The sequence below is a fragment of the Tupaia chinensis genome, unplaced genomic scaffold (assembly GCF_000334495.1).
Source record: "Tupaia chinensis unplaced genomic scaffold, TupChi_1.0 Scaffold000627_1, whole genome shotgun sequence".
NCBI lineage: Eukaryota > Metazoa > Chordata > Mammalia > Scandentia > Tupaiidae > Tupaia > Tupaia belangeri.
Window position 1 is genome coordinate 263,885 of NW_006160147.1, and position 20,617 is coordinate 284,501.

The 20,617-nt window shown below is 46.2% G+C and overlaps 2 protein-coding genes across 2 annotated transcripts in view; one reads left to right on the forward strand and one right to left on the reverse strand.

The window, feature by feature from the left end:
- The window catches only part of LMOD1 (leiomodin 1), a 53,536-nt gene extending 44,690 nt beyond the window's left edge, over positions 1-8,846 (reverse strand). The window contains exon 1 of the mRNA XM_006159135.3: positions 8,331-8,846. Within this exon, the coding sequence (XP_006159197.1) occupies positions 8,331-8,591 (261 nt within the window). The 5' untranslated portion in view covers positions 8,592-8,846. The remainder of the gene's footprint in view (positions 1-8,330) is intronic.
- A 6,992-nt stretch (positions 8,847-15,838) lies between these two features.
- TIMM17A (translocase of inner mitochondrial membrane 17A) overlaps positions 15,839-20,617 on the forward strand; it is a 19,327-nt gene continuing 14,548 nt past the window's right edge. The window contains exon 1 of the mRNA XM_006159136.3: positions 15,839-15,937. Coding sequence (XP_006159198.1) covers positions 15,912-15,937 — 26 coding nt within the window. The 5' untranslated portion in view covers positions 15,839-15,911. The remainder of the gene's footprint in view (positions 15,938-20,617) is intronic.

The following is a 20,617-nucleotide window of genomic DNA, read 5'->3' on the forward strand; positions in this document are numbered from 1 at the left end:
TTCCTTCTTCAGGTAACTTACTCCAGCTCGCCGGGTCAGTGAGGCACAGAAGCAGAACTCAAACCAGGGCCTATTTGATTCCAAACGCCCACGGGCTCTGCCCCCCAGCACTGCCATGAAGCTAACAAGCCCTCGAGGGGAACAGGTTCTGTCCTCTGAATCCAGACCATTCTTTTTTGTTTGCAGTTGTGGCAAAAGTGGTCGGCTAAAACCACTAGACTTGATATGAGAGGCCGATCTGGAAAGGCCTGGGGGTTCTGGTTCAGGACCTCCCTGTTTCTCCAGCTTGACAGGCATGCCGAATGTCATCTGCTCTCCCTCTGCCCCTTCACTGTCACTGCTCTGTGTGTACGTGTGGCTGTGTGTGCATGAGTGTAGCCTGCGTATCTCCAAGGACCGCACCCTTGACCTCTGTGTGTGTGTGTGTGTGCTGTATACCTTGCCTCGTGTGCTACATTCGGGTTCTGCACACCCTGGGCCAACTGTGGACATGATGGCATTGTCTGACACTGATAGTCCAGGGGTTCTTGGGAGAAGAAGCAGAGGCTAGGGGTGAGTACAGAGGTTAGACGAGGGCTTCGTCCTCACCTTCCTACCCCAGCCTGGGGACAGTGAGGCTCCCAGAATCTCTAGTCTCCAGCTTTCCATGAGGCTGGGCGTGCACACACACACACACACACACACACACACACACCGAAATTAGAACCGCAGTCAGCCATGTGGGATCTGGCTCCTTTAACACTGGACCACAGGGCTGGCCTTTGTTCAAAATGTTTAAAACTAAATTTTAAACATACAGAAGAAAATGTATATGAAGAAGAACAAAAACTTACACTGTGAATCCCACCATATAGTTTAAGAAACAGTTGCTTTTTCAGTCTCTAGGTGGAGACAACTTTCATCCAGGGAGAGATTTTAAACTCATCTCGCTCCCCTGGGTCTGCTTTGCCTGCCCAGGTCAACAGGCCCCATCACCTCTTCTGCCCTCTCTCTCTGGCCTCCAGAGCTATTTTGGGTGTGCATTGGGCAGGGTTAATCTCCCTAAGCGTTGAGCCGTGCTGCTCAGTGCACTCCTGAGAGGTCCCAGCCCTCTGCAAAGGGCATTCCGAGGGTTCCTGCCGCCGGCCCCATGCCTGCCTGGCACTGATACCCCCGTCCCTGCAGAGATACCGTGGACACTGAGCCGTGAACCAAGCCTGGTGGGGGAGGGTGGCTCGGGGAAGGAGGAGGTTTTTGCCCAGCAGTCATTGGCCAGTGGGGTGCCTTGGTTTGCTTCTCAAGTCTGCCTCCAGGGAAAACCTAAAAGAGCTCCCTCCACCCCCCCAGCTCGGTGCCCCTATGCCTGGCTGGGTGCAGGTGCTAATCCCCAGCCCTGGTAACGCCCGCTGCTGGGGACGAAAGGGGAGGCAGGCTGGAGCTTTTCTTTCCCACTTGGGAAGGAAAGAGAACGCACTAGTTGACTTGGGATCCAGTTCCTGAAACCCGAGCGAAGGATAAGAGTTTCAGAGAACTGTTGGTCACACACTCACCAGGAGCTTGGTCTCCCACCTGGGCAGAAGGAGTGCTCTCACAGGACCAGCGTGGAGCCACACTGACCTGGCCAGGAGATCTGCTCCTTTCAAAGAAGGAGAGAAACAGGTCGATTCTGCCAAGCCCCACCTCCAGCCTCATGTAACCAACACTCTGTTAACATTCATTCAGCAAACACAGGTTGAGGGCCTACCGCACACTGGGCCTTGTGTAACAGTTTGCTCTCCAGAAGCGTGCAAGCTGGTGGGGGAGACTGCCAAGAAAGTAGATAGTTACAAAGAAGTGATGGTGGGGGACTGTCAGGTGGCGTGGTGGCTAAGGCACTGGACTCCCACATGGCCAACCATGGTTTGAATCCCAGACCTGGCAGCTAGTTTTCTCACTTTCCCTTTTTGCTCCCTGGTTAAATTAAAATAATTAATAATAATAATAGAGGCCAGCAGATGGCATAGTGGTTACAGTGCTGGACTCCCACACGACCAACTGCAGTTCAAGTCCTGGACTCAGTGGCTTGAAAATCACGCTGGGCTCATGTGTCCAATATCCCAGGAGAAGAATGAAGGAGAAGGGATTGCAGTGTGGCCATCCTCCCAGAGGGTGACTCCTCACTTTCCCTCTGTCTCTATCTTGCTCTCTCTCCAGCGAGCATGTATGCCCTATGACTAAAAACCTCTAAATAATAAATATATAAAATAATTCCTGGAAAAAAAAAGGAAGTGATGGTGGGTCAGCTGGTGGCATGGTGGTTAAAGCAGCTGGATCCCACATGGCCAACTGCATGGTTCCAGTCCCAGACCCAGCAGCCTGAGAGACATGCCAGGTGTGTACACTGTGTGTACGCCCAAAGTCTCAAGAGAATGGAGGAGAAGAGACTGTGGCAAGGCCAATGCCCCTGGGCATGGTGTCTCGCCTTTTTTCTGTCTTTCTTTTTCCTGCGCGCACCCTATAACAAAACTTTAAAAAAAAAAAAAAGTGATGTCCCAGGGAATTGAGATAGAGTAGCATTGGAATGTTCAGACCAGGGGCCTAGCCATGCCTGGAGATCACCAGAGAATGAATCTTGGGCTCCCCTCCTCCAAGAAAAGCCAGAGCTAAAGACCCAAACTGGGCCTGCATCCCACTTTTGGTCTATTTTTAGAATTTTTTTTTCTTATGGAAAATTTCAAAGAAAATATTTAAAAAGTTCACGGAACATGCATATTATGACACAACTGTGCATATATTTCACATTTTTTGACACCAAAATAACTCGTATTTTAATTCCATTTTTCTGTGAATTAAAAAAAAATCCCCTTGTAGACATAAAAGTAGAGAAAATAGTACATAAAAGTAGAGAGGATTGTGTAGTGAACACCCATGCAGACCCATAGCCCAGTTTAACCGTTTTCACCATGTGACCAATCTTACTCCATACATACCCCGGCCAGATTCCTTTTAAGCAATTATCCTAGTCTAATAAACTTTTCTCATAAATATTTCGGTATTTATGAACAAGAGACAAGAACCATTTAAAACATCTAGTCACAAGGCAAGCAGGTGGCCAGAGGTTAAGGCACCTGGATCCCATATGGCTGACTGTGGTTCAAGTCCTGGACTTGAAAAACACGCCAGGTACATGTGCATGTATGCCCCAAATGACAAGAGAAGAATGGAGGAGAAGGATTGTGAGGTGGGGGTTGGGGAGTGATTTCTCCTGCAGTTCAAGTCCTGGACTCAGTGGCTTGAAAATCACGCTGGGCTCATGTGTCCAATATCCCAGGAGAAGAATGAAGGAGAAGGGATTGCAGTGTGGCCATCCTCCCAGAGGGTGACTCCTCACTTTCCCTCTGTCTCTATCTTGCTCTCTCTCCAGCGAGCATGTATGCCCTATGACTAAAAACCTCTAAATAATAAATATATAAAATAATTCCTGGAAAAAAAAAGGAAGTGATGGTGGGTCAGCTGGTGGCATGGTGGTTAAAGCAGCTGGATCCCACATGGCCAACTGCATGGTTCCAGTCCCAGACCCAGCAGCCTGAGAGACATGCCAGGTGTGTACACTGTGTGTACGCCCAAAGTCTCAAGAGAATGGAGGAGAAGAGACTGTGGCAAGGCCAATGCCCCTGGGCATGATGTCTCGCCTTTTTTCTGTCTTTCTTTTTCCTGCGCGCACCCTATAACAAAACTTTAAAAAAAAAAAAAAAAGTGATGTCCCAGGGAATTGAGATAGAGTAGCATTGGAATGTTCAGACCAGGGGCCTAGCCATGCCTGGAGATCACCAGAGAATGAATCTTGGGCTCCCCTCCTCCAAGAAAAGCCAGAGCTAAAGACCCAAACTGGGCCTGCATCCCACTTTTGGTCTATTTTTAGAATTTTTTTTTCTTATGGAAAATTTCAAAGAAAATATTTAAAAAGTTCACGGAACATGCATATTATGACACAACTGTGCATATATTTCACATTTTTTGACACCAAAATAACTCGTATTTTAATTCCATTTTTCTGTGAATTAAAAAAAAATCCCCTTGTAGACATAAAAGTAGAGAAAATAGTACATAAAAGTAGAGAGGATTGTGTAGTGAACACCCATGCAGACCCATAGCCCAGTTTAACCGTTTTCACCATGTGACCAATCTTACTCCATACATACCCCGGCCAGATTCCTTTTAAGCAATTATCCTAGTCTAATAAACTTTTCTCATAAATATTTCGGTATTTATGAACAAGAGACAAGAACCATTTAAAACATCTAGTCACAAGGCAAGCAGGTGGCCAGAGGTTAAGGCACCTGGATCCCATATGGCTGACTGTGGTTCAAGTCCTGGACTTGAAAAACACGCCAGGTACATGTGCATGTATGCCCCAAATGACAAGAGAAGAATGGAGGAGAAGGATTGTGAGGTGGGGGTTGGGGAGTGATTTCTCAGTTTTCTTCTCTCTGCCTCTCTCCAGTGAGTGTACTCGTCCTATAACAAAAAACTAAAACAGGAAAAAAAAAAAAAGGCTAACCACAATACCATTAACACCCCTAAAAGGAATGAATAAAAAATCCCTTCAGCCCATGCAGTGTCTAGTCAGGATTTATCTTCCCTGAGCCACGCTTGGTTTTACCAGTTTTGTTCCTACCCGTGGGGGTGGGAGCACGCATTCAGCTGGCCTGAAACAGCCAGTGCCCCTCCGCCAACACACGGCCACAGCTGATGCCCTGACTCTGCTCTCTGGTGGGTCTAGCTGTACGTGTTGTGCACCTTTGATTAGATTATACGTTCTTCAAGGACTGGCATTTTGTGCTTTTTGCACCCTAGCAGGCAGAGAGGAGGAAGCACAGATCTCAACATCAGGCAGGCCAGATTAGCTGGGTGACGGTGGGACAGTTACTCAACCTCTCTGAGGCTTACTTCTTGTCTAATGGGGATAAAAATACCTATCTCTGGGGCTGGCAGGAGGCGTGGTGGTTAAAGGCGCTGGATTCCCACATGGCTGACCATAGTTCGAGTCTTGGGGCTGGTGACTGGTTTTCTCACTTTCCCGCTCTCTCTTTCTCTGTCTCTGTTTGATCAAATGAAAATAATAATAATAATAATGATAAATACAGTTAAATAAAATAATTCTTAAAAAAATGCCTACCTCCTTGGGACCAGCAGATGGCACAATGGCTATGTCACTGGATTCCTATGTAGTTGACCATGGTTAGAGTCCTGGACCTGGTGGCTTGAACTCACACTGGGCGCGTGTGCATGCACACATGCGTGCATGCCCAAGATCCCAAGAAGAGAATGGAAGAGAAGGTATTATGGCCATCCCCCCCCCGGGGGGGGGGATTTCTCGCTTTCTCTCTCCGTCTTTCTGGTGAGCATGCATACCCTATAGCAAAAACCTCTCTAAAACACATATTAACTATCTCCCAAGTATCCTGAGGCTTCAATATAAGAGAAGGTGGACATACTTGGTACGTTTACTCTCAGTAAACGCTCACGCTGTGGTTCTTCCTCGGGTCGAGGGACAGAGGCTCACAGTCACTCTCTGTTATGACTGCCTTCTGGACTCTCACTGGTGGGGAGGGCTCTAGCCAGCCCGGCAGCCTGAGTCCCACCTGCTCTTCATGTCCGCGCCTGCGTCTGCATCTGCGTCCGCCATGTTTTGGCCCCCCCCAGAGTAGCCAGGGTGTGCTCATTTACTCTGGCCGCTGATAAAACCTGGCTTGTGCAGCCACTGAGGGAAGGGACCAAGGAAAGGAGGACACAGGCAGGGGTAGAGACTTCACCAATTTCTGGGTTCCTTGACCCAAGTGAATTAATTCCAGAGCTGCCGTTCCTTGAGTGTCTACTACATGGCAAGCTCTGCGTTAAGTGCTTTATATTATTATCCTTTTAATAACATTTTAATTTTCATAGTGATCCTATGAGATGGGTACTATCGTCCTCAGCTTATATTAATAGATGAAGAAACTGAGACTTAGCTAACTAGTGAGTCACTTAGTCATATCGACTGTAAGAGGCATAATATGCAAGCCAGATTTTCCTGTTACTTAAATCCCAGCTCTTCACCATGCACTCACTATTTTACTAATGGTGTTTTTTTTTTTAAAGAATTAATTATTATTATTATTATTATTATTATTCAATTTGACCAGAGAGAGAGGAAGGGAGAGTGAGAAGGCAAACCATCGGCCCGGGACTTGAACCATAGTCAGCCATGTGGAAGTCCAGCACCTTAACCATGCCACCTGCCAGCCCCGCTAATGATGTTTTTTAAAAAGTCACTTTTCAGGCTTCATTCCCACTTGCCCAGAGTTACAGAGATGAACTCTGCCTGCAGCTCACTATACACCCCAAACTCCAGCCAGCCATTATGCCCTTGGGTTAGGAGAGGAAGGACAAGTGACCAGAACAGCCTAGCTCCACAGGGTTAAATGGTCTCAACGGTGTCTCCTTATACCAAAGATACACATGTGAGCACACATACATTGCCCTCTGTTCTCTAACTCACCAGCTCTGTCTGCAGAAACAGAGCTGAGGGAGTAGACCAGGGCGGAGAGGCTTGTCATGGTATTAATAGGCTGGGAAAAAAAAGGCTTATGAGAATGACATTTGCAGGAGCATGAGAGTCCATCACACTCCCTGTAGCCTAAACATCAGGCTTTGTGATTCAGTGTTTTGTTTGACTTCAGCCTTGGGAGTATCTTTCTAAGCATGAGAAGCTACTGACACAAGGCAATGATGGGCACAGAGCCTGGGCACTGGGAGGAAGAGAAAGGTAGAGCCAAACTCTAGAGTAAACATTTGGGGTCCCATTGGGGGGTTTCCAGTGGCACCGAAGTCACTGGCTGCATTTCATTTCTGTCTGTCCATTTCCCAATAGCTCTCTGAGCACCACCAGGCCCTCACAGTAAGTCCTATAATATTTTTCCCATAAAAGTTTTGGTATTCATCACGCTGTATCAGTGCATCAGGACAATAAATTCCTGAGCCTTCAGGCTTCCCTCACACTCAACACTTTTTGGTGAAGCCTTGAACATGGGCCCAGGGGCAGCAGGGTTGGAGACAGAGCTCCAGCTCCTCTACTCACCTTGCTGCACCTATTTCTCTCCTCCTCCTCACTTCCCCATCCCTACACTCAAGGAGTCAGGGATGTGTCCATCAATGTGCTCTTTGACTAGAGGGCAACATAATTTCATACCCAGCCAGACAGTCCACAGAAGTTTCAGATGATAACATTCCCTTTCTCAGTTTCTCTGTGAGAACGAACATGTCATTTGTAACTCTGTACCTCAGTTTCCATGGAATTACAACAAAGGATGAGAACTGAGACTTACTTTTTTCTTGCAATAATTCATAAGTAAGAGAGAATGCACAAGACACATGACTAACTAGAAGACGAGAACTAGCCGAGGTTTAACACTTATCCCACTAGACACTTTTCCTGGGACAAAGGGATCCTATAACTCATTTGGAGCTAATCTAGCTTGTCCAAAGAAAACTCATGCATGAATGCAAGTGAAGAAAATAATTCCTCTATGCCAATCCAGAAAACCAGAAAGCAAGTTGTGCTTAAACCCATCCTAGATGTGGGCAGATGCTTATGAAACAGACTGTTTCCCTTTTTCCTTTTCCCTCCTTTTTCCCCTCCTGGTAAAATACTCAAAATAAGGACGGGATAATCCCTCAAGAGGCTCCTCTAGAAAATGCAAAACAAAAATACCCTCCCTCCCTTTCCTGGGAAAAGAATTGAAGCTATCAGGTTAAGACATGTTTCCTACCCACAGGTCCCTGGCCCCCAGCCCACTGCTTTGGAAAACCTGTCTGCCCTTGAGCCTCTTCCATTGTCCATGTGCCATGAGATGCCCATGGAGTCTGGGGGCTTAAAAGTGAGTCTTTCTCCTCTTTGTCCCTAAGAAGGGCTTAGCTCTCTCTTCCTGAGTGACTGGCAGAAGACTACAAACATCATTCTGTCCTTTAGCCCCTCCCCACAATAAGATGAGGTGAATATCAGGGAAAAGGAGGTATGGAGGGACCAGAATGGAGTCAATGCAACAGTGAGCCTTCAAGGATACCTTCCAGCCCCCATTCAACTAGTGGCCCTATGTGATCTTGTGGGATATTGAATTCCTCCAGCACATCTGACTGCTGCTAATAAAACAGAAATTAGGGGTAAGAGGCTCCCACTGTTGGTTCAATGGACAGTGACCAGTTCTGAAGCTTTAACTCTTTTGCCAACAAGCACAAATTCTTTGCCTTTCTAAGGGAAGAAGCACCCTCGTCACAAGTCAGGGCCTCCAGCCCCCCTCCCTCCCCTTCCCTGCAGAGCTGTGCTCACTCACATCCATGGACATCTCCCGCTGAAGGAGTTTCTTGGTCTCCTTTTCACAGAAGTTGAGCATGGCTTCCCGGTTATACACGCCCGTGGATGGTTTCTCCGTCTGGTTCCTCTGCCGCAGTCCCACAGGGATGCTCCCATCCGGGTCCACCACATCCAGCTCCTTCTCCAGCTCCTCCATCTCCTCTGGAGACAGGGTGGACAGCAGGCTGTCGATGTCGGGGTCTTCGCTCACCTGCCGACGGTACTTGGCTACCCTGGACATCTTGGCAAAATGGGCTGGGGCTCTTGCCTCAGGCTCTGGGGGTCCTGGTGTGCAGGGGAGGGAGGGGGGAGCTGATCTGAATGGAGTAGTGGCCTTGTGTGTGAACCCCCCGCTGGCCGGCAGAGGACTGCACTCCTTGGCCCTGGAGCGCCACAGGTGCTGCAGTGTTAACAGACGCAGCCTCCTGCAGCAGGGGCTAGTGGACCCTGGCTGGTCTAAACAGCGGCCAATAAGACCTGCCAACTGCCTGGCCAGGAAAGGAGAGGCCAATCCCCACGCCCGGGGGCGGGCTTGCCTCGCTGTCAGAGTTGTTTGAAACTTGAGGACATTCCAGGGAATCTTGGAGCGCTGCGTGACCAAATTTAGTACAGAGCAGTTTAGCCTTTTAAAGACAAGGGGGCCACGCAATGAGAAAAAGATACAAAAATGCAGAGGCTGGCAGAAGCAGATCACAGCTACGGAGAGCCAGAAAAGCAGGGATGAGGCCACAGGGTTCCTGAACCCGCCAGCCCTAAGCATGCCCTTTTTAAGCACATTATTTCACTCCTCCATCCTTGGGGGGGGGGGGGTCCCCCCCCCAACCTTGGGGGGGGGGGGATGTTGACGTGGTCAGTGCCTGGGTCTTTGGCTCCTCTCTACTGCTTTTGGAAATGTGCAGGGGGACTCCAGGTGGTCACAGAACCAGGAAAGACACTCAGTTCAAGATGAGGGGCTGTTATTCCCAGCCTCCCCACCTCCCCATTCTCTTCTGCCAAGGAGAGGCTGAATGTGGAGCGTCAGAGGCTTCAATTTCCTTCAACCTCTTCTTGATAGACAGAGAGGAAGTAAATCTGTCGCACTGTGTATCCAAACTGAAAAGCAGCAGACTGTTTGGGAAGAGAGCAGGATCTGCAGAAGTCAGGAAACTCTCAAAGTGCTGTCCATTTGCAGGAAGCTGAAAGCTTGTGGGAAGAGGGTCTAAACCTCCTTCAGTTCTCATCTGCTGGGTCTTCTGCAGACAGACCTCCTTCGGCAGCAGCCAGGAGGAGCCAGCAGGTGGCTGCCCCCTATAAATCCACAGGGAAATCGAATTCTGGGCTCCTGGGAGTGATACTATTGCAGCAGGTCTGGCGTGTCTCATGGAAGGGCTTTCCACTGCTCATCCATCATGCTGCCCTTCGCGAGTCACAGAGACATTCAATCTCCTGCCCCCCTCCCTCCTGCCACAAAATCCCTTCTAGAAGCCCTGGTGTAACCCGTCGGGGTAGATGCTTCGATCTTTCCTGGCGTCTTTCCATCCTAAGCCAGAGAGAGAGACAGTCACTTGATCAGCATTTGCTGAGCCCAGGGATCGTCTGGGACTCAAACTTGGCCATGGCATTTAATGTGTGCTAGTCCGACTTTCGGTTGAGGCTGGGGAGGGGTGTGGGGCTGACTGGTGGAACTGGAGGACAGCATGAAGCAGGAAGAGCTAAGAGGAGCAGTGGAGGAAGGGCTTGGAGAATGCTGGGGGCAGGATTTGTCATTTTTAAGGCAGCAACCAATGAGCCAGTCAGTCAGTACACATGTAGTTATCCAGTGTCTGCTGTATGTCAGGCAGTGTTCTAAGAGCAAGGATGGCACTGAAGACACCAAATTAGTGGGTCCCTGCCTTTGTAGGGGCATCTGTCCTACCAGAGACGCAGTTATTAAGCAAATTACTACAAATAACATATTCAAGAATTAAAAGTCTGCAGAATGCCTCAAAAGAGAAGTACCTGGGCTTTGGGGAGATGCAACAGGGGACGCTAGATGGCAGTATGGTCACCACTAGGCCAAGGGGCCGGCCTGATATTTATTAATTTATGAACATATATAACCATAGCAAGCATTAGTGAGTGTTTGCAATTTTCCAATACCACCCAGTACTTCGCATGCATTATCTTATTTCATATACAATCATGCATCCCTTACTGATGGGGACATGTTTCAAGAAATGTGTCTTGGGGCCAGCAGATGGTGTGGTGGTTACATTGCTGGCTTCCACATGGCTGACCATAGTTCGAGTCCCAGACCTAGTGGCTTGAGTCTCATGCTGGGTGCCTGTGTGTGTGTGCCCAAGATCCAAGAGAAGATTGGAGACGGGATTGTGGTGTGACCATCCCCCAGTAGGGTGATTTCTCACTTTCCCTCTTGCTGTCTCTGTCTCTTTCTCTCTGGAAAACACACATGCCCTATGGGGATTCTAAAAAAAATGGGGTGAGAACTAGCAGGTGGCATGGAGATTAAGGCACTGGTCTCCCACATGGCTAACTACAGTTCAAGTCCTGGACCCAGCAGCTTGCGTTCTCATTTTCTACCTTTCTCTCTCTCTGGCCAATTTTTTTTTTAAAGTAATAATAATAAATAAATTCAATGAAATAATTCAAAAAAAGGAAATACATAAATAAATAAATGCATCTTTAGGGGCTAGCAGGTGGCAAAATGGTTAAAGTGCTAGATTCCCACATGGCTGATGTTGGTTTGAGTTCTGGACCTGGCAGCTTGCATTCTCACTTTCCCTCTCTTACTCTCTTTTTCAATAAAATTAAATAAATAATTCTTTTTAAAAAATGTGTCTTTAGGTGACTTCGTCATTGTCAGAACATCAGCGTGTGTATTTATCCAAACGTAGAAGACAACAAGGATGTGCTGTGGCAGTCCCACGCTGGGCCCAGAACACGAAATTTGTTTTTCTTTTTTTGCTAGAGGGTGTTTGTGCTCACCAAAGAGAGACAGAGAGAGAGAGCGAGAGAGCAAATGAGAAAGTACCCCTTGCTCCATGGGGAAAAGCCACAATCCCTTCTCTTTCATTCCTCCTTTCGGGATTTTGGGCACACACACACACACACACACAAAGCATGTTTTTCTAGCTGTCAGATTCAGGACTTGAACCATGCTGTCGGTCAGGAAGGATCCAACCTCCTCAACCACCACACTGTGGTCTGGCCTCAGAAAACTAAGTTCTAACAGAAGACGCCTAGCGTGCCGAGGCGGCAGTTCGAACTCCTCTCACTTTACGGTGAGTTTTCTCTCGAGGGCCTCCACAGCTTTCTTCTAGCAGTCTTTTGTATCATGAACCTTTCCTCTGTGAGGGCCACCGCTGTCCCTTAGACTTCTTTAAAATTCACTAGGAGAGGATCCGAGTACAATCTCTCCTTCTAGACGGTTTCTTCACTCAGCACCCTGGTACCAAATGGAAATGACTGTTTTTGAGGAAGGGGTGGCATCTTCCCCCTCTAGCCAACAAAGGCTCAATCCTAGGCCAGGTCAGCCATAAATGTCCTCTTATCAGTTGCAATTTTTAAATTAATTTTATCTATTATTATTATTTTTTAAATTTGCTACAGGGCATGTGCACTCACCAGAAAGAGAGAAAGGGAAAGTGAGAAAGCAAGCTGTCAGGTCCGGGACTCACACTGCAGTCTGCCTTGTAGGAGTCAGTGCCCCAACTACCGCACCACCTGCTGGTCCCATCTGTTGCAATGAAAAGAGAACAGATAGATTGTACAGCATGATGACTATAATTAATTACAATATATTGTGGGTGTTTCTGCTGTAGGGTGTGTGTGTCACTGGAGAGAGGTGGAGGCAGAGAGAGGGGGAAAGTGAGAAAGTACCCCCCAGGGGGATAATCACACTACAATCCCTTCTTTGGCATTCTCCTCCTGGCATTTTGGCCATATATGCACACGTGCTCAGCATGTTTTTCAAGCCACCGAGTCTGAGACTTGAACCACACAGTCAGCCATGTGGGACCCAGCCCCCTTAACCACCATGCCACCAGTTGGTCCAATATTGTGTTCTTGAAAAACATTAAGAAAGGGATGTTAAGTGTTCTTGCCATAAAAATAACTGTGAGAGTATACATTTGCCATTCCACAATGTACATATTCTTCAAAATACCATGTTGTACATGGCAAATACATAATATTTTAAGAGGATTTTTAAAAAATAATTATTTTATTTAACTTTATTTATTTATTTTAATTTGACCAGAGAGGGACAGAGTGAGAGACACAGAGAGAGAGAAAGCAAGAAAGTAAGCCACCAGGTCTGGGACTTGAACCGTGGTTGGCCATATGGGAGTGCAGCTCCCAGCTCCCTTAACCACCATGCCACCTGCTGGCCCCATATACATGACTTTTTTTTTTTTTTTTGGAGAGGTTTGTGCTATAGGTCATAGGGCATATGTGTTCACCAGAAAGACATAAAGAGAGAGATAGAAAGCGAGAAATCACCCCCACAGGGGGGATGGCCACACCAAAATCCCTTCTCCTCATTCTCCTCTTGGGATCTTGGACACATGCCCCCAGCATGAGTTTAAGCCACTGGGTCCGGGACTCAAACCGTAGTTGGCTACATGAGAGTTCAGTGACATAGACATTACGCTAACTGCTGGTCCCGTCATTTTATATGCCAATTAAAAAAATTAATTTGGGGACCAGTAGGTGGCATGGAGCTTAAGGCACTGGATCCTACATGGCCAGCTGTGTTGTTTGAGTCCTGGACTCAGGCAGCTTGAAAAATCATGCTGGGCATATGTGTATACATGCTCAAAATTCCAAGAGGAGACTGGAGGAAAAGGGATTGTACTGTGGCCATCCCCCCCCGGGGGGATTTCTTACTTTCCTCCTCTTTCTCGCTCTCTCGCTCTTTGGTGAGCACACACATCCTAAAGCAAAAACCAAAAATATAAATAAAATAAAAATTAAAAATAAATAATAAAATTACTTTGATGAAGAAATATAAATGAATGAATCAATGAGAGCAGAAAGTGAGAAGTCTAAGATTGTTTGCTGGTCACGTGAACAGGGCCTCCCAGAACAGCTGACTCTTCAGGATAGGGACTGCTGTAACAAGTGAGTGGGTAACCACAGCCTACAGTCTAGACTTCAGCTGTGTAAACTCAGAGGCTCAGGCTCATCCCTGTGACAGTTACATTTATGAGTCAGCGGGACAGGGCCACAGGGTATACAGAATAAACAGTGTTTCTGGATGTATCTGCAAGAGTTGTTCAGAGGAGGAATACATTTGAACTGAGGAACTCAGTAAAACTGCCTCCCAAGGTGGTTGGCCATCCTTCAGTCCATTGAAACAAAAGGCAGAGGAAGGCAGAATTCGCCCTCTTTTCCTCCCTCACTACTGAGCTGGGACTGCTCATCTTGGCTTCTCCTGCCCTTGGGTGGGATTTACATTATCAGCTCACCTGGATCTTGAGCCTTTGGACTTGGACACCATCAAATTTTCTGGGTTTCCAGCTTGCAGATGCAAACCATGGGATTTCACAGCATCCATAATCAGGTGAGTCCACTTAGACCTATCATACCTCTCTGGTTCTCTGGAGAACCCGGATTATTCTGGTAGTTGGTCAAAAGAACCAAGCTCGCAGATGAGCAAACAAATATTAACACTTAAATGGACAAACGTAGTTATGGACACAGGCCATTTCTACTACATAGAAATCTATTCCAGGGACAAGCAGGTGGCGTGGTAGTTAAGGCTCTGGACACTCCCACATGGCTGACCACGGTTCAAGTCCCTGAACTGGTGGCTTGCTTTCTCACTTTCTTTCTTTTCTCTCTCTCATCAAATTAAAATAAATGAATGAATAAATAAAATTGAATAAATTATTTTTTTAAAAAAGAAATCTATTCCAAAGCTAAATAATAATCAGGACATTGTATAATGAATAGGCAAAGGGAGGTAGCTGGAGCTAAGGGGAGCTGGGTCCAGGGGAAACAAACAAAAATATACCCTTGCCCCGTGAGACTGTAAATCTCTAGTTGCTGAAATATTTATACCCACTGGGTTTGCAGTGCTGACTAAACATCAGATTCTCGCTGAGTTTCTCGTCAACCTGTAAAATTAATCAGTGTTTGTAATTAGTCCTATGTTCCAAATAGGCCTGGACTTACACATCTAAATCGAGATGATTACACATCAAACTAGGTGGTTAGCTTGAACTGTTCTTCCACATACAAGTCATGCTTACTGATAATCTATGGTTTTATGGAGGATTCACGTCAGCTCCTTACCTATTTCCAAGCTTTTTGAGGGAAACTCTCTCTTCCCCACAGTCTCATTGACTGCTTTTATTACACGGACTTTCCCATAAATCAAATATATACAAGTATTTTAAAGTCAACCCGAGGACAGAATGGAGAGGAGCTTTTTTTTTTTTTTTTTTTTTTTTAAGGTTTTTGCCTTAGGGTATATGTGCTCACCAGAGGGAGAGAGACGAAGACAGAGACAGTGAGCGGGAAAGTGAGAAATCATCCTCCATGAGGAATGGTCATGCTGCAATCTCTTCTCCTCCTGGGATCTTGTGCCTGGTATGATTTTGAAGTTACTGGATCTGGGACTTAAACTATGGTTGGCCTTGTGGGAGTCCAGCAACATAACCACTATTCCATTTGCTGGCCCCTCTTTTTTCTTTTTTAAAATTATTTAGTTAACCTTATGTATTATTATTTTTAATTTGACCAGAGAGAGAGAAAGAGAAGGTGAGAAAGCAGGCCACCGGTCCAGGACTCGAACTGTAGTCTACCATGTGGGTGTCCAGCGCCTTAACCACCACACCATCTGCTAGCTTAGAGAGAAGTTCTTTTAGCAGACATTGCATGACTGGAGTTTCCATGTCTACAAACTGTAAGAGGCCGAGGGGTCTGAGTCCTTTCAGTCTTCTCTTGGTAAAGTACATCCCTCACCCCTTCTGGTGACCATCAGGTGGGAGGTGTGGCAGAAGGCGCTGTTGTGATGACCTTCAAACTGAGGGCCCACATCAGTCACAGCACTCTAACAGCCCATCTGGTTCCGGTTCACAAATGTTTATTGAGCACCTACTACAGTCCAGGCACCACGATGACAAAGGACAGAGGTATCATTTCTCTTAAAGGAGCTACACAAAGTTGGTAAGAGCTTCCCAATTCATAACAGATTCACAAATGACATCAAAAATACCCCCAAAAATATTTAGGAAGACTGGTGAGCCCTAGCGGAATAATACTCATCTCAGGACAAAGAACCTTCGGTGACTGGGTAACTTGAACTCTCACTTGGTAGCTCACGGTTCTTAGGGCCCAGACCCGCAGACTCTGAGGACCTGGGCGGGGCTAGGGCGGGGCTAGGGCTCAAACAGCCCCGCCCCAGGGCCAATGCCCCGCCCCATACTTCCCCAGGAGTCCCGGCGCCCATTGGCTGCGGGGACAAACGGTGAGCCAATCTCCATAGACCTTAACGCCCGCCTCCCGGGATCACTTCCGTCGCTGGGGTCAGGCTCCGCCCAGCCTGCCCGGCATCGCTCGCGCCGCTGGAGCCAAGATGGAGGAATACGCGCGAGAGCCCTGGTGAGCCTCATCCGTAGTCCTTGCCTCTCTTGGCCCCTATGCCCACGGCCCTCGTCCTGCCCTGCCCAGTCCTCCAAGGTGCGGGCCACACTCAGCCCTACGCTTGTCGGTGTGGGCTCACTGGTATGGGCAGTGAGGACTTCTCTGCCTGGACCCCGCGGCCGCGCGAGGCTCGCCCGGCAACCCAGCACCCCTGTGACCTTGCGGTGGATGGTGATGAGGTCCAGGCTTAGGCTTGGTGGAGCCTCAGAGCCTCCTCACGACGCAGGGCGTAGTCGGCCTTCTTCGGGGTCAGTAGTGTTCCCTTCTGCCCGCTGAGGTGACCTTGGACGCGTCCCGACGCCTCGCAGTGCTTCCTTTGCGTTGAGGAAGGGAAGATAGGCCTCCGAGAGAGTGCTGTTCTCGAAGCGTTGTTTGTATTGTATCAGGATAGGCGTCCCGGGGCGAAGCGTTTCAGAGGGGACAGAGGGGAACATAGCGTTTACCAAGGGTGTCTGGATACGCTCCGGCAGGCCGGAGCCTCGTTTTCTTACGTGGACATCTCCCTTGGGGGAGGAAGAGAGCACAGATTACTTTGAAAACGGAAAGAGATAGTAGCATGTGTTCTCTGAAAAGTCCTGAACAGAAATGGATTCACTCAGCATTTACCGAATGGAGGTCCCAGTGCTAGCGCTTGGTTAGGTTCAGGGATCACAGCATGAATAAATTAGGCACATAAATAGATCGTTATAAGATGGTGTAATTTCTGTCAAACAGAGGTCCCAGATTGTCTGAGTTCGATGCCCCTGGGGTCATAAGTGAAAAATCAAATCTTTGTTATTTGAGTTGATCACCTATTTCTTTGTGTGAGAGCCAGAATCAGGATCACCTGTTTCTTTGTGTAGGAGCCAGAACCAAGTGTCCTTAGGTAGTAAAACGCCCAGGACTTTATTACCCTGCTGGGTAGTGGCCCTGCTCCCTGTTCTGTGTCCTCCCACCCCTACCATGAAGGCATTCAGGATATGAGTTTCAGGGTCTCCTGGCTCTTCAGACTTCCCAAGGCAGTTCTTCCTGGACTGTGCTTGGCAGGGGGAGACAGCACGCTGTGAACTGCTGTTGGGTGTGGGATAATAACACAGTTAAGAAAAGGGCAAATTGCTTAACTTTTCTGAGTTAAAGGCCATACAAGAATAATGGATTTTTACTTAGCTAAATCATTGGGTAGCCCCTTTGCTTTCTCTTAGCACATATGTCCTGAAACAGTATAGTTACCTGGTTACTTTTGTAGTGAAAACTGCTTTAAACTGACTGCCCTGCTTGGTACAGCGTTTTGTCAAATCATCCAAGCTCAAAATGTTGAGCCTCTTTTTCCTCTCTCCACTCCCCACCCCAACACACTGTGTGCCATCTGAATTCTTCCAAAAACATCTGCCTCGTTTTCTGTTCTCATTGTCAAGAATTTACTGGGCGCTCTACTTTTACCGAAGCTTCCTAATTGTACTCCATCCTTCCAGCACCACCATTCGGTATATTATGGACTTGATCCTCCTAAATACTTCTTTTTTGTGTTCTCCTAAATACTTCTTCTCAAGAAGCTTTAGACTGTATAATATAGTGGAAAGAAGTTAGAGACTTTTAGAGTACTAGGTTTAGTTCTTGTCTCTACTAGTTACTACTTACTTGTTGGACAAATTAATCTGTGTGAGCCTCTTCATCTGGAAAATGAATAAGACTTAGAAATGCTCTTTATTTAAAACAGTTCTTCTTTTTTTTTTTGCCAGAGGGCATGTGCACTTGCCAGAGAGACAGTAAGAGGGAGAAAGCTGATACCTAAAATGGAATGGAATTCACACTACAGTTCCTTTTCCTCAATTTCTCCACCCTGTCAGGATTTTGGGCACACTCACACAAGTGCCTGGCATGTTTTTCAAGCTACCAGGGCCAGGATTCGAACTGTGGTCAGCCACATGGGATCCAGCTCCTTTAACCACTAGGTTACTTAACTGGGCCGGACTGGAATATTCTTTTGCAAAATTAAAACGTTAAAGATTGTAAAGGAAAATAACCCAGCTTTCTTGAAATTCATGTTTATTTTCATTAAAGGGCATCTAAAACATAGTTAATACTTAACAATTAGTAACTTTTAATCTTGTTACTGTCAGTTACTGGTTTCTGTTGCTGGAATTTGTCTGGCATTTCCATTCTTTCTGAGTCTGGCTTCAGCCTTGCATTCGTGTGGTACTCTGCTTTCCTGCAGGAACATTTTGATTTAGCCAGGGTTGCTCAGAAATGATTTGTCTTCCCCTTATTTTTTTCGATATTCTCTCTCAGGGTATTCTAGCTGCTTTGTGATCTGAGTCCTGCTGTTCTTTATTAATTTTTTCGTGTCCATTTTATTTCAGCTCCAAGTAATTGTAAGACCATTTAGGCTAGAGATGAAGCTGCATGGGCGGTGCCACCACTTGGGAGGTTGGAAGCTGCATGGGAGGCAATATGAAAACTTTGGGCATGGCACCTATAATCCTTGCTCATTGGAAAGCTGGAGCCAGAGAATCTTGACACCACGAGACTCAAAACTACCGTCTCTATCTCTCTCCCTTTTCCCTCTTTCTCATCTCTCTTTTTCACAGAAAGGAGGGGGATAAAAGATACTTTAGGTTAGAAAACAAATTTTAGACTTACTAGACCCCCTACCCCTTTAATATTTTTTTGTATACTCAAATGGAACCCCTTCATTTGCTCTTTCCTGGACCATTTTAGACACAGAATTTGATGATTATTTCATTCTGAATTTATCCTCCAGGTACAGAGGCAGCCACTTACTAATTCATTCTTTTTTGTCTTGCCTCTTTATTTCCTATTAATGTTTCTATCACGTTTAAGAAATTTTTCTAATCCTTTGTCGTCTCAAGCTACTACGTCTCAAACTTGAGTTGGTCCAGGGTGGAGTCCAAGTGTGTGCAGACTTAACAAGCTCCCAGGTGTTGTTAAGTTTGCTTGTTTAGGACCATACTTTGGGTAGCAAGGCCCCAGAGCTGCCTGCTAGCAATGAGAATATCCACTGCACGAGATAGTCATCCTGTACAGGGTCCTGATTTGTGCTTGAAAAGGTTTGGTGTTTTGACTTGAGGGCTTTATGTTCCTGTCTGACAAAGTCAGAAATTACTTGCTATTCTGGTTCTCCAGCAGCAACAATATTTGAATTTATAGGCTTAAGACCAGGTAGATTCTTCATAGACTCATTATAGCACTTGTCCCTTGAGACTAGAGGAAAGACATTTCTTTTGCTTATAATAGATTGAAATGAATTTAACTACATATGTAACGCAACAATTGTTCGTTTGATTTTTTTTTTTTTTTTTTAGGTTTTTGCTGTAGGGCGCATGAACTCACCAGTGAGAGACAGAGAGAGGGAAAAGGAGAACTCACTGCCCAGAAGAGATGGCCACATCTTCCTGTCTCCTTGGGATTTTAGGCATGCACGCACGTGTGCCTGGTGTAATTTTTTAAACCACTGGATCTGGGATTTGAACCATGGTCAGCCATGTGGGAGCCCAGCGTTTTAACCACTGTGTCACCTGCTAGCCCCAATTCACAGATTTGTATAAGACAGATTCTTAGAATAGTAATTCTGGAGGCTGACTCTGTGGCCTACTGGTTAGGGGAGCTGGATTCCCCATGGCTGACCTTGTGGTTCGAATCCTGACTCTGGTGGCTTGAGAGACATTCCAGACATGTCTTCATGCATGCATCAAATATCAACAGGGTAGAAAAACGTGGGGTGGTTTCTATGTGGTGTAATCACACTGGAGGATACCTTCTCCCTCTCCCTCTCCCTCTCTGGTGAGAGTATGTGCCTTCTGGCAATTTAAGAAAAAATAGTTTTGTTTATTTTTTTAAAATAATTTTATTTATTCATTTATTTATTTTAATTTGACCAGAGAGAGAGAGTGAGAAAGCAAGCCACCAGATCCAGGACTTGAACCGTGGTCAGCATGCAGGAGTGTACAGCACCTTAACCACCATGTCACCTTCTGGTCCCCCAAAAATAGTTTTATTCTATTGATCAAATTACTTGGATTTTGGTGTGTCACATAAATTGGGGTACTACATTTATAAACTGGGTTTATAGGGGCAGCAGGTGGTGTGGTGTTTAAAGTGCTGGACTCCTACATGGCTAGACATGGTTTGAGTCCTGAGCCTGATGGTTTGCTTTCTCACTTTCTCTCTGTCTCTCTGGTGAGCTCACGTGCCCTGTAGCAAATTTTAAAAATTAAAAAAAAAAAAAAAAGGAAAGAAAAGAAACTGTTTATAAATTTAACCTCTAGTTATTGTATATTAAAGTATTCCAGTATGTTAAATTAATCTAATTTAAACTAAAGCTTCAGGCACTTTCTTGAGTTTAATAAACCTGCGAAGAATAAGCTTTAAAAAGAATTCTTAAAATTTTTCTTCTTCTGCAACTGTTAAATGTTTATTGGGTCTCAGCTTTAAATTTTATTGATGTTGGGCAGCTAACCCTGGTCTCTAGGCAGTTGAATAAGATTGACTATGATAGTATTTACTGTGTATCTGTTTGTTTATTTTTGCATAGCGACTGACTTTAAACAGGATGATTATTATTAAGTGAATAAATAAATCATTGTTTGTTTGTTTGTTTGTTTGTTTTGGAGAGATTTTCACTGTAGGGCGCGTGCGCTC